The 12,709-nt window shown below is 35.1% G+C and overlaps 2 protein-coding genes across 2 annotated transcripts; both read left to right on the top strand.

The window, feature by feature from the left end:
• Positions 1-2,986: 2,986 nt before the first annotated feature.
• Positions 2,987-3,709, top strand: LOC114736948 (transcriptional regulator SUPERMAN-like). The gene has a single exon (XM_028924827.1). The coding sequence runs from the start codon at positions 2,987-2,989 to the stop codon at positions 3,707-3,709; it is 723 nt and encodes a 240-aa protein (XP_028780660.1).
• A 7,046-nt stretch (positions 3,710-10,755) lies between these two features.
• Positions 10,756-11,332, top strand: LOC114736949 (zinc finger protein 10-like). Its single transcript, XM_028924829.1, has one exon. The coding sequence runs from the start codon at positions 10,756-10,758 to the stop codon at positions 11,293-11,295; it is 540 nt and encodes a 179-aa protein (XP_028780662.1). The 3' UTR covers positions 11,296-11,332.
• The last annotated feature ends 1,377 nt before the right edge of the window (positions 11,333-12,709 follow it).

Here is a 12,709-nt window from a genome sequence, read left to right as displayed (position 1 = left end):
GTGTGTGATTTGTCAGAAAATGTGTCTAATTAATAATAATAATTTATGACATTTTTTAAGAAATTAATAAAATCCACTTTTAAAGCTTTTGTTTTTTTTAATGGAAATTAAAGTTTTTGTTTTAATATAATAAATAAATTAAAGACCTTTGTTACTTATATGTATAGCCCTTTGTAGACCAATCACAAGTCCTAGCGTAACTTAGAGGACAAAAGAGCTTTACTACTTGTCGGTATCATAAAAAGCATCCTAAACCGATCCAGCCAATGCGTCCTTTATAGTTTATAGTTTATACTATGGCTCACATGCATCGCTCAACCTCAACTAGTCAGAAAAAACCAACACAGATATCGATCTAATTGTTTTATTCTTTTATGACAGAGAGTTTCCGATAAGAGAGAGCCATTTCGTTGATGGACGAGACTCCAATGCACACATAGAGAGAGAGACACACACACATATAAGCATATTGAAGCTGGAATCTTTCTTATCTGCGTTTTTTGTCATGCATAAACATGGTAAGCATTCATTATTGATTATACATAAGAGCCAGATCCAGCAGGTAAAAGATGAAAGACTAACAAATATGAGCGGCAGAGACGGCACCTTGTTACACTTTGGGTATTACCTGCAATTTCGGCTCTACAACCTCATAAAATCAAACCCATATTTAGCATCACGTTGCTTCATCTTTTGATGAATCTGGGTTGGATATAGCATGATCTTTTGTCTATCTGAGCTTCTCTGATCACGTTCCTTCCATTCTTCATCACAAAATGGAAATAAGGAAATCTTCCTGCACTGCTCTAGTTTCTGGATTGAGACAGCTTGCCAACGATGATATACTTCAAGTTCTCATCTTATGCTGGTTTGGAGTCTTCAATCTAGGAACCAAGTTCAGTTTAAGAAATTTGAGCTTTCTGGTGATTCAGATTGCCACCACTGACACCGAACCTGGCATGGAAATAAATGCCCTAAGACACTCAACTACCTAGCTACAACCTCTTGTACATACTAATGACCCTCCTAGATATATTATCTGGCAATGCTTTTATCATCAGTTCGTCCATCTCTGTCAGAATCAATCTTTGTTGATATAATATTTTATCAGTTCTTCGAATTCCTCTGTCAGGATCGATATCTCAATTAATATATTGTGTAAGATCGTTCGTGATGAAGTTACTCCAGGCCTCTTATGTCACATGATATTCCTATACGAGGTATCAATAACAAAGAAAATTTTGATCCTATAATGTACATCCTCTAGTCCACTTCCCGCTCTATAGCTAATGGTTCTATACAACAAGGAAAGTTACTGTTTTTGACGCCTCAATTACTCAAATTTTCTTTGTATTACAAAAGTATAAACGAAGTTAAAATATGGTCAAAATATTCTGAATGATAATAATTCATAAAAATATAATTAATTTAACTTGATAATTTCAATGCTGCTTTTTTTTTTCCTTCCTGGCGGAGTGTCATTATCAATCGAATATATATATTTGAATTGAAAACATTCCTTAATTTTTATTGATCAAATATATTTTCCTTTATTGTATTATGCACAAATAATATACGTTTCTTTTTTATTATAGAGACGGTCAATTGTATCTTAAATTTATTTTAGATAGTTACCTGAAAGATGAGCACAGTATTATCTACTGGTTATTTTCATCTAACTGATGGGTAATGTGACACATGGCCTGGAGCGAAGAGTCAACAATACCTTGAGTACTAAATTTGCCCGCAGGCGAAAAGACTCGGCGCGTCGCAGATTTGAAAAGAGCTTAATATGTAACCTTAGCTAGTGTACCTAATACCTGCATCTGATTAGACAACATCGCATCTCTGCATTCTAATTTGGTGTGCTCCAACAGAATTTATTTTGTTGTCAAGTTGAACCATGGCCCATAGAAATGCCAAACTTCTCTCTAGTCAAATGCGTACATACTTCATCATATTTACTCAAAAGCTGTCGGTTAATCAGTAAATTCATCACCAATGCTTCTATTCACTTAACAAATGAACGGATTCTGCAATTTACTAAACAGTTTTATCGACTAACACTCAAGTATATCTTTGATTTTCTTGTAGAATTAGAGCAGACATTAGAAATTTATATACAAGTGCAATGTTAAATATAAGGGAATTGATGACATATTATGTATCTAGAGTGAGTTATCTTCTTTTTTTCCCGTTAGCCGTGAATTAAAGCGTAATGTAGACCTCATTGGTCATTAGCACAGAAAGTGAGAAGGGCCATATATGTAGTGTTTTATAGAGTAATATTTAACTGAGATGGTCAAAATTCAATGAGTAATTAACCTCAATTATTGCAGTAGCGTCGATACGTTAATAAACGAGCAAGATCGTGATGATATACCTTTTTCCTAATTCAAATCCCAATCCCAATGCTGGCTTTTGATTGGCCACGAGAAATCATACCTCCACTTCCATTTATGACCTAATGTTCCATATTTACCCTGCGCAACTGTTAAAAAAATCCAGGAGTTAATTGTTGGATCTTTACCGAGAAGAAATTAAAGTGCGTGTGTGTGTGTGTGAGAGAGAGATTTACCAGACCGGTGAAAAAATTATGGCATAAAAGTGTAACCCTGGCAGTATGAGTTTCCAAATTTAGTAACCAGTGTGATTCCCGGCCTTTGGCTTGTAAAGTTGATGCTCTTTTTCCAAAACTCTACTTATACCAGTTACTATTACCCTCAGGCTGCTCATTCATCCACCACCATCAGTCTTCTTCTCAGGTAAGTACTAAGCCTTATATTAACCTCCCCCCCTCTAGCTAGCTTGGTGGTCACAACTCACAAGTCGCAACTTTTGAGAGATATGATATATGATATGAGCCCTTATCTCAGTTTGAACTAATTTTTTTAAGTCTATATATGATTTGAGTTTGACAGTTTCCAGTTTTTGTTCAAACTATTGCTGTAGGTGATCTGACTGAGAAATCAAAAGGGGATAGAAGATGGAGAGAAAGAGTTTGAACACCAGCGTTAAAGATGGCACTTTCACCACCAACAGCAACAAGAAACAAATGATGAAAGAATACTGGGACTGCAAATCTCAGATCAGCTGTGGAGGGGATGATTATATAAATGGATTCTCGTGGCCTCCACGATCATACACTTGTAGCTTCTGCAAGAGGGAATTCAGATCTGCTCAAGCCCTTGGTGGCCACATGAATGTACATAGGAGGGACAGAGCCAGGCTCAGGCAGTCACCCCCTACTCCATCTCATGACAGTCCCTCCCCCATGCTCAACCTAAATCTTAACCCTACCTCTGGTCCTGGCTTTTCAACCCCAACTATGTCCTCGTTACCATCTTCTTCTTCTTCTACAATGCTCAAAAATTCATTCTCTGCTACCACCTTACCTTCCTTGTTTTCTCCTATACTTTCTCCGTCTTCTCCTCCCCTTGCATCTACATCTCCTTCTTATGATCTCAAAAATCGGGTTGTGGACGGTATAATGTTGAACCCCTCAAGCACGAAGGCCTCAGAATCTACAAACGTGAAGAATGCAGATTCTTTATTGGGGTTTGGAGACTGTGACGACCCATTCGCCAAAGAAGATGGTTGCAAAGTGGTAAAAAAGGCTGAGATCATTAGGTTGGACTTGCATATAGGCTTGCTTAGCGATTCCAAGGATGATTTAGATCTGGAGCTTCGATTGGGCACTTACTCCTAGATTTTATATTCCTTGCATTATGTGAAGAAGTAGAGCTTTTATATATAGATAGTTCACTATGTTAACTAACGATTCGAAGAGTTAGATAGAAGTTATCTATGGAGCAGTGTTGTGCATAATGAAATCTATTTATCTTTACCATCTTTATCGTTTAACGAGAGACCATATACAGAGATGAAATCTCTCGGTTCCATTACTTGGTAAAGCATGAGAAGCTACCATCTTATCAAGTTCAATTTGTTGTACTTGACTGCCTTTACTGAATTTCTTCCTATATATATAGAGAGGTATTTTCATTTTACCTTATTAGACTACCCTTATCCCTCCTCCCCCGCCAGCTTGTCGGGTGCCTGCGTATGAACTGTACCTGCACTTGCCTTCGACTAGCTAGTTGTGATTGTTCGTATCTATCTCTAGCTAGGTTACTTGGTTTTCTGGCAATGTGTATGTGCTCGATATATAGTTCATGGTTGGTTACAAATATTAAACTGAAAGTACGTATCATATTATTTGACAAGAGAACTGCCCTTGATTACGTGTAAGTAGCCTAATCGCATCAGAAACAAGGTTATAAGCACTAACCTTTCGTCTCAATTTTAATCACCACAGGATTTTAATCATTATACGGCTGAACCTCTCGAGCAAATAGATTTCAGTTCTGAACATTATTCAAGTATTGAGTTTAGGCATGATATCTTTTCAAAATCTACGATTTTCAATCTTCTGTTTGTAACACTAGTTCTCATAGGTCCCTGTGCTGTACTCTCAATTATTTTTCTTTTTTATCAACATTTCCACCACCAACTGAATGAGATCAGCCGCTGCATCTCAGAGAAATTGCTGCAAGTCACTGCTCACTAATAGAAGTTTTAAGTACCTTTTGTCGTGGATAACTGACGTCAATCAGATATTGAAAATTCAGCCGTGCAATTTACAGATGTGACCCGCTTTACAGTGAATTTATGTAATTCATTATTTCAGTTACTCTGACATGAGTGCATAATATTATTGATCCAAGTTCCAACACAAACCTCATTATGATCACTGTACAAGCATACGGCCTAACACGGATCTACTTCATTTCAAAGTTAACCCAGTTTTCCATTTGTTTGACTACCTTATTCACCATATTGGGCGCTTGGAAAACGATTTGAGTAATTTAGAACAATCAAGAAATTTACCAATGATAACATCTATTTGCTTTTGCTGATTCAAGATCCTGACACCTTTCTCACAGGCACATATGCATAATACCTGCTTCATATGTGGCTTTTTGTAATTGGGTTTACAAACCATCTTAAGCTGCATATTGCTGTCTTGCTGAGAAGTGAGAACCCACTAGAGAGAACAAACTTCTTCTCGGAAAGAAGAAAAAGAAAAAAGTGTGTATATTCAAAACAATCATAGTTTTCTAAATAAAAGAAAAGAAAAGACAGATAGAAGCAAAAAGCAGTAGGGTGTGTGTGTGTGTGTGAGCGGTAGTATGATTTCGATCTCTTCTGAACATCTCACCGGCCGATAGCCAAAGAGAAATGTCACTTTTTGAAAAATGTAGCATAACTTTAGTACCCCAGTTTTGATGATTACTGATAGGAAGAAGACGAAATATGCTTTAAGAAAAATGAAACAGAAAAAAGAAAAAAGTGACGATAGAACGTAAGCAATCTCTATCATTCATGTATGAGTTGAAATGGTTTGGCCTATCAATTTCTATAAAAATGATTCGGCCAGTGGGGTCTTGGGGCGAAAGCTTTTTCCCAAAATCCGATGGCTTGCATGTTCCCGACAATGTCTGGGCGTCAAATGGGTATGATGGCCTTTCCTTAAATGGAATGATACGTATTGGTCAGTTCAAAGCATTACACAGAACTGAGACACCCCAAACTATTTCCGGGTTTGGCATTTAATCACGACTATAGCTAGGTATAGGAAACTACCATCCTTACAAACTCACCCTGCATGTCCAAAATATAAAAATGAAAACCTTTTTTCATTTTTGTTTTCGCAGAAATGCTAGCATAATCAATTGAAGACCTGTTGTTTTGTCAATAACACTTTTTTTTCCCCGGGGGGGGGGGTGTGTTCGAAAGTAACTTTGTTTTGGTAAAAGGAACAGGAATGCAATAATAATAACCAAAGAAAAAGCTGAGCAAGAGAACGAAGTGCCCTTATCAATCGAAACTTGAGAGAATATTCAATGGAAGAGCAGAGAGAGTAACTCACTTGGTTATACAGAGAAAGGAGACTTAACTTTAGATACTTAACTTGAGTATTCAATGTGTGCGATATATATCATAGATAAGGATGGGAAGCCACAAGACGAGACCCCACCTTTGTGTATCTTTTACATTGTCTGCTATATCCTTTTCTTTAGGACAAAATATGAACAAACGAACCGGAAAATAAAAACAACAACAAGAAGTCCTGCGTACGTAGTATCATCAAAGTATTGATCATAAATATAAATGCAAGGCTGGTATGCTAGAATCGATTCACTGTGTAGGGTTGCGGCCTACGAATGGGCGAACTGGTGAATGATGATCAAGGTCGTCAATCAGATCCCTCTTTCACACTCCACACTATTTAATTTAGCCATATACACAAGGCACAGTGTGTGTTGAATCTAAGTGAGACTATAAGTGAGACGTGTCATGATTGATCAGATAGCTATAAAATGTCAAATGGAGACTATGAGTATCAGATAGATATAACTTGGCGGTCCCTGCAATCAATTCAGTTTCTTTGTAAATTAAGAAGATAAATATTGTGTTGGTTTTTTTTTTTTGGATGAAATCACTCAAAATATATGTTCAACCCATTCAAATGTGGAGCCTCAAACGGTTGAAACTTGAGAGTTGCAGAGAAAGAAGAGGAAGAGCCCTCACGTGGAGAAGAAAATAAGAGAGTGAGGGAAAATGGAAGACAAAAGGCAGAGAGTAGGGCTGCAGAGGTTCTTTTCAGTGAAACATAGGATACTTATTACATTTATTCATAAACTGGACTGCCTGGCACATAGACACATTTGAACCTTTTTATTTGCTTCTAAATATAATATATATTTATTTAATTAATTTTAAATAAATAATTAATACTAGTATACTTTTCTTAAATTTTACAAATTAATTAACAGGATTGATGCAGTTATTTAGCTGATCAAGGATATTATAGTTAAAATAGGAGGAAAATATATGACTGCATAGGAGCGACACATATAAGTAAGTCCAGTGTGTCCTCTTACATATTTTTAAATAGACGGCGGTTTTTCTATATTTTTATAAATGTGGAATAATACAACGTATAGGGGCATGGCATAAAGCACCCTACTTCTTTTCCTCTCAACATCAGTTTCCTCCCAATCATTTATTCCTTTCACATCTTACTTACATTTTACAACTACTCCCTCCGTTACTTATTATAAGAGACGAATAATCGAATTACGTTGATAAAAAAAACAGTTAAAATTAGTTAAGAACAATCAATGTGTAAAAAGTATAATTTCTTTTCCAAAAATACCCTCATTAATAAGGAGAGAGAACATGAGAGAGAATAATAGTAAATTATTAAAAGAAAGAGAAGTGGGAAGGAGAGAGAGTGTGAGTTAGAGACAATAAATATGGGTAAAATAGGAAATCAACACAAAAAAGTAGAAACAACTTTTAAGTGTCTCTTATATATAGAAACATGCCATAAGCATCAAATGTCTCTTATAATAAGGAACGGAGGGAGTATCATTTACTCCCCCCTCCTACTTACTTAATTCCAATTAAAACTATACTTTACCTAAACAACCCAACTAATCACGTCTTCCGCATTTATATTGATAACTTGATAATTTATCTACTTCAAGTGCTTTAAAAAAAATGAATATACATTTTGCTCAAAAAATTAATGGTGCATAAATGCTTCTCTTTCATTTTGTAGACAGGCCCATTATATAAAATGACCATTTGTATCACAAAAAAAAGACCATTTGTGAGGCCTGTAACAAATGTCCGGAGACTCAACCTTTTTGGGCTCATTATGGGCTGAATATATAACTGGCCTGTGTACAAAAATCCAAGGTGACATCTAACGCGGCCTTCCCGGATTTTATATCAGGATACCCATGATGTGATCATTGTATGTCTTTATATGTGTGTGTATGCGTAGAAATGTCTCCAGCACGGTTATTTTCAATAAGGGGATATGCTTCTTTTTTGTCCAACCGAAAAAAAAAAACAGTAAATAACAAATTACATATTTGTATTTTCCTAGCAATTGTTAATTAGAGATTTTGACCCAACAAAAAAAAAAAGAAAAAGAGTTCATTAGAGTCCATGCAATTGTTAAGCAATGAGAGACATTCCTCTTTATGTCCCTCCCTTCATATTAAAATTAATAGGCCAAACGTCATGCCATTTGAGACCCTGTATCTCCAACCATGCCTTTCTCCCAAACCAATATCCAGATTATTTAACTTATTGTATAAAGATTATCTCCTAATTATGTCGTTCAAAAATCTGAACGGAACTTCTTTACTTCTATTAATTTTGAATAAATAATGTCGTGTTATTTTTTTATAAAAATGTTGAGCTTTCAGAATTATATGGATATAGTCATTATATTTAATTTGAAATTTATTACATAAAAGAATATAAAAATTGCATATAAATTTTTTAATCATATCGATAACGGTAATTACTTAATTATTCTCATGTTAAATTAAATATTGTGTGTGGGCGCGACGTAAAATGATTGGCCAATCATAAGTTGGTAACCACTTAATTAGAAGTAATTGTGACGATTGTTGGGAAATACGAGCATGCCATGTTTGGGGTTAGGTAAAACAAGAGAATAGAAAATCTTCAATTATATATATGTTGTAATGGCGGATTAAGTTAATTAAAAAGATGCTAACAAGTATTAGCATACCACTCATGTTATTGTCAGTGACAGCCTTTTTTCCTCCAGTTGTCCAATGAGGATTATTTTCATTGAATTTAAATATTAAACTATTTTTCAAATATTTCTCGGCGGATACCACTATTAAGCAAAGTATATTATTTTTTTTTGAAAAAAATCATGCATATTTTTCTAACATTTCCATCATGTTGACGTGTGTAGAAACAATATTGACAGTATAAAAAAAATGTTAGAAGGAGCTCAATAAAATACATGAAGAAAGATGAAAGGAATAAAGAACTATATACGTGTATATAGGTTATTAATAGTACTGTTCTGCGTAAATAATTAAAAAGCTAATTCTGTATTTTGCATGAATCTTGAGGTAAACAACTTTGTTCATGATCTGTAAGAATAATAACTAATTGATGAGATTTACTAGAGAAATAAAGAAGAGATCATCCTCAACTATATTATCTAAATATTTTACACATAATGGCAAGTGTGTGTGTGTGTGTGTGCGTGTTACAAAATTTTGGAATTTAAAAAAACACGATATTTCTGTAACCTTATCTTCGAATTACAAATGTAGCTAGATATGGCTGTGTGGTTTATTGAGTAAGCACTGATATCATTGGAGACAAGCCGTCAAGAAATAAAAGAAAAAAATATTAAGAGAGAGAGAGAGAGAGAGATGGCAGCAGAAGAACGAAAGAAATGCTTCATTCTGGCCGCCTGCAAATCCAAAAGGAACCAGCTAAGTAGTTAACCACTACACAAAGAGACATTTGGTATGGTGGAGATTTCTCTTTAAAATAACCAAAATGGTTGCCATCAAAATTATTCCTTTTGAACTGCTCCCCTCTTCTCTCCCTCCATTCATATCACTAATATGATTACACAGTACAGTCAGCTATTTAGTTGGAGCTAGTCACTTGAGATGAATGAGATTGTGGCACTTGTATATATATTTGAGATTTATCTGTTTCTTTTTGGTTTAATTGTCATCGGTTTATTTAGAGCAAACCCTAGTTACCTAGCTATTACTCTACTAGTTGATTTGAGGATAACACTGCACATGTCTCTTCCTTTCCAAGTAGGGCTAGAAAGCCAGTTGATGGCATCAGTAAAATCATTTCAAGAATAAAACTTGATTTCAGAATGTATATACATGTGACGAGTGATTCCTAAAAAAAAAAAAAAGGAAAATTGTTTAGGGATATAGAAATGCTTCAACAGTTCAACGCGTTTTGATGCATGTAGCTAGAAAGAGTTGTTCATGTGTTCACACTGCCTTCTCTCTTTTCTGCCCATAGTTGCTGATTCCCACTTCTTTTTTTACTATATATGTGAAACAAACTTTGCTTCACTTTCACATTGTAAAGGCTGAACAAGTATATTTTTGGGCACATCTCTTATTAGCTTGCCAAGTAGAATTACAACGTGTATGAGATCATTATAGCTATAGATAGTGTGCTTATAAAGCCTCACTGCTTTTTAATTTTCTTTATTACTAAGGAGAAATCAGGAAAAGAGAATCAGAGTGACAGAAGAATATGTGTCCAATAATAGCATAATGACAGAGAGTAAGTTAATACTCAAGCACATAAACAAGATATTGAAGTGTGAAAGCGTTTCTGATCAATGAACCGTGTCTTCAAATTATATATGATTAATAGCAATAAATATAAGCGTAGTGCCCGCAAGAATTAGTCAGATTGAAGTGGGGATTGGAGAAGAAATGCCAGAAACTAATTTAAGAAATAAACTAAAAAAGACCACGTCGTCTTGAAAACCTTGGCGTGATAGTAACATAAGCAGAAATTGCCACCAAATTAAATGGAAGAGAGAGAAAGAGAAGGAGCAAGCTAAGTAATTAAAACTACCCAAGGGTTGGACCAATTATAGAGCCGGCTAAATGAAAAAACCTAAGAGCAAAAAGACAAAACGTAGAAATCCACTAATATATGCCACAATGACAAAGTCGATGGTTTCTACTTGTCTCCATCTCTCACCTTTTCTCTCTTAACGTTGTTCTCTATAGCTATAAAGCCCTATTTCCCTTCCACATCTCTCCTTCCCTCAGACTTCATTATCCCTCATAATCATCAAGGGATCTCAGCAAAAAAGAAACAGAAAGAAGAACAAAGGGCTTCTCTGTTGCCATGAATAGTTCAGAGAATTCGAGCGAAGAGACTGATCAGCTGGAAGATGCAGATTCAGGAGGGATCAGACGATCTTACGAGTGCACATTTTGCAGAAGGGGCTTCACCAACGCTCAGGCGTTAGGGGGTCACATGAATATTCATAGAAAAGACAGAGCCAAAGCCAAACAAAGTACTCCTAATTCTTCTCTTTCAAACAGATTTTCCAATGAGGAGTCCTTTGCATCAGCCTCCCCTTTTCTTTCAGAAATATCTTCAGGCCAACAATCCTCAAAGTTATACTCCATTTTCGAGGTTCAGGGAAACTATAACATGTATTTCCAGCCATCTTCTGCAACAAACCCTGGAGACCCTTCTCCTGCACCATATGCCTTCCCCTTTGAGTATCTTAATCCGAGGTCCCATCGTCAGTCTGTGGATGTGAACCCAGAGCTTCTAGGGGCCAATTTGAGCCTCCAGATTGGTCCAAGTCATGTGGAAAGTAATCAGAAAGACGGCGAAGTGGACTTAGAGCTCAGACTTGGCCATCATCCCTATTGAAGCTAGCTTTTTTAAGGTATATATTAGATACAGATTATGATGTATTGTACAGAAGATATTAACAAGGTCAGATTCCGTGGAATTTGGGATATAAATTATTATCATCGGAGGAACCCTTGGAATTCATGCGTATATATATGAGCCAAGAGGGCTATTGTCTACGCCTATGATCTGAATTGAAGACACGTACGTAAAGAAGCAGAAACTTTAGGCTGTTTAGGCCCAAAATGGTGAATTAAGAATTAATTAGAACTGATTAATTAGACACGTACCATTTACTGGTTATCATGATGTAATAATTTAGTATTATATATATAGCTACCAGCTTAGTTTTCGTGTTTGTGCAAGCCTTTGGCCTGGAACACTAAAAACCCAGATTTACTTCTTTCCCTTTAGTGAGATTCTTATTTAATATGCACACTATATTAATGATCCTTTCTTGACTTTAGATGATCAAAAGTCTTATGACTACTGCATTCAGTTAAAATCATATGTTCATACTTTTTCTCGCGAGAGAATGCTTTTGATTCAAATTTTCTTCCATCGATCTGCAGTAGTAATGATGACGCATATGTTTTGCTTTGTCAAATCTCGTAATTGAGTATATGAATCATGTTGCACATGCTACGGCTGTCATTGACTAGACCAGCATGCTATGTATAAAATTCTCTTTTTTGTTTTTATTTTTAAGATACTTTACTAAGTGCTTCACCTTAGAAGTTTTGCCATTTATGAAAATTTCATAAAAATGGCAAGCAATAGTACAGAAAATCATAGCCCGTATGTACGCCGTGGAAAAGATATTGAGGGTGTGTTTGGATGAAACCAAACCGTGGTTTGGAAAAGTGATTTTGGAGAATAGATTCTGGGAAAAATAGATTTTGTGAAGAATAGATTTTGTAAAAAAGTGATTCTGAGAAGTGAGAGTGTTTGGATAGTTGTTATCAGAAGCACTTTTTATATATACAAATTACTAAAAAAAGACATAAGTTAATATGATAATTACAGAAAAAATAGATTTTATGATATATTTTAATTTGAAGGAATAAAACTGTTAATAATATGTTTTTTACCAACATAATTAATAATACATAAGATAATATAATTAATAAATAATTAATGTGTATATATATTTATAAAATATAAGATTAAATATATTTATAAAAAATATGTTTATAAAAAAAATAATAAGATACATATCATATAGACCCTCACACTCTCCCTTCTTTCTCCAAAAGCAAAAAAATTTTGCTTTTTCCAAAACCATGGTTTTGACCCAAAACCATGGTTTTGGTTTTAAGAGGGGTGTTTGGGTAGATTATTTCCCAAACCATGGTTTGGGGTGCTACCCAAACAGACCCTGAGTATGCTATGCACCCTTCTGAATAACATTAATTTATTCACTCAAAAGTTA

Source organism: Neltuma alba, unplaced genomic scaffold, assembly GCF_004799145.2.
Source record: "Neltuma alba isolate B1F8T4 unplaced genomic scaffold, ASM479914v2 tig00013391_pilon, whole genome shotgun sequence".
NCBI lineage: Eukaryota > Viridiplantae > Streptophyta > Magnoliopsida > Fabales > Fabaceae > Neltuma > Neltuma alba.
The sequence above is the reverse complement of the archived record's forward strand: the minus strand, read 5'-3'. Positions and strand labels throughout refer to the sequence as shown.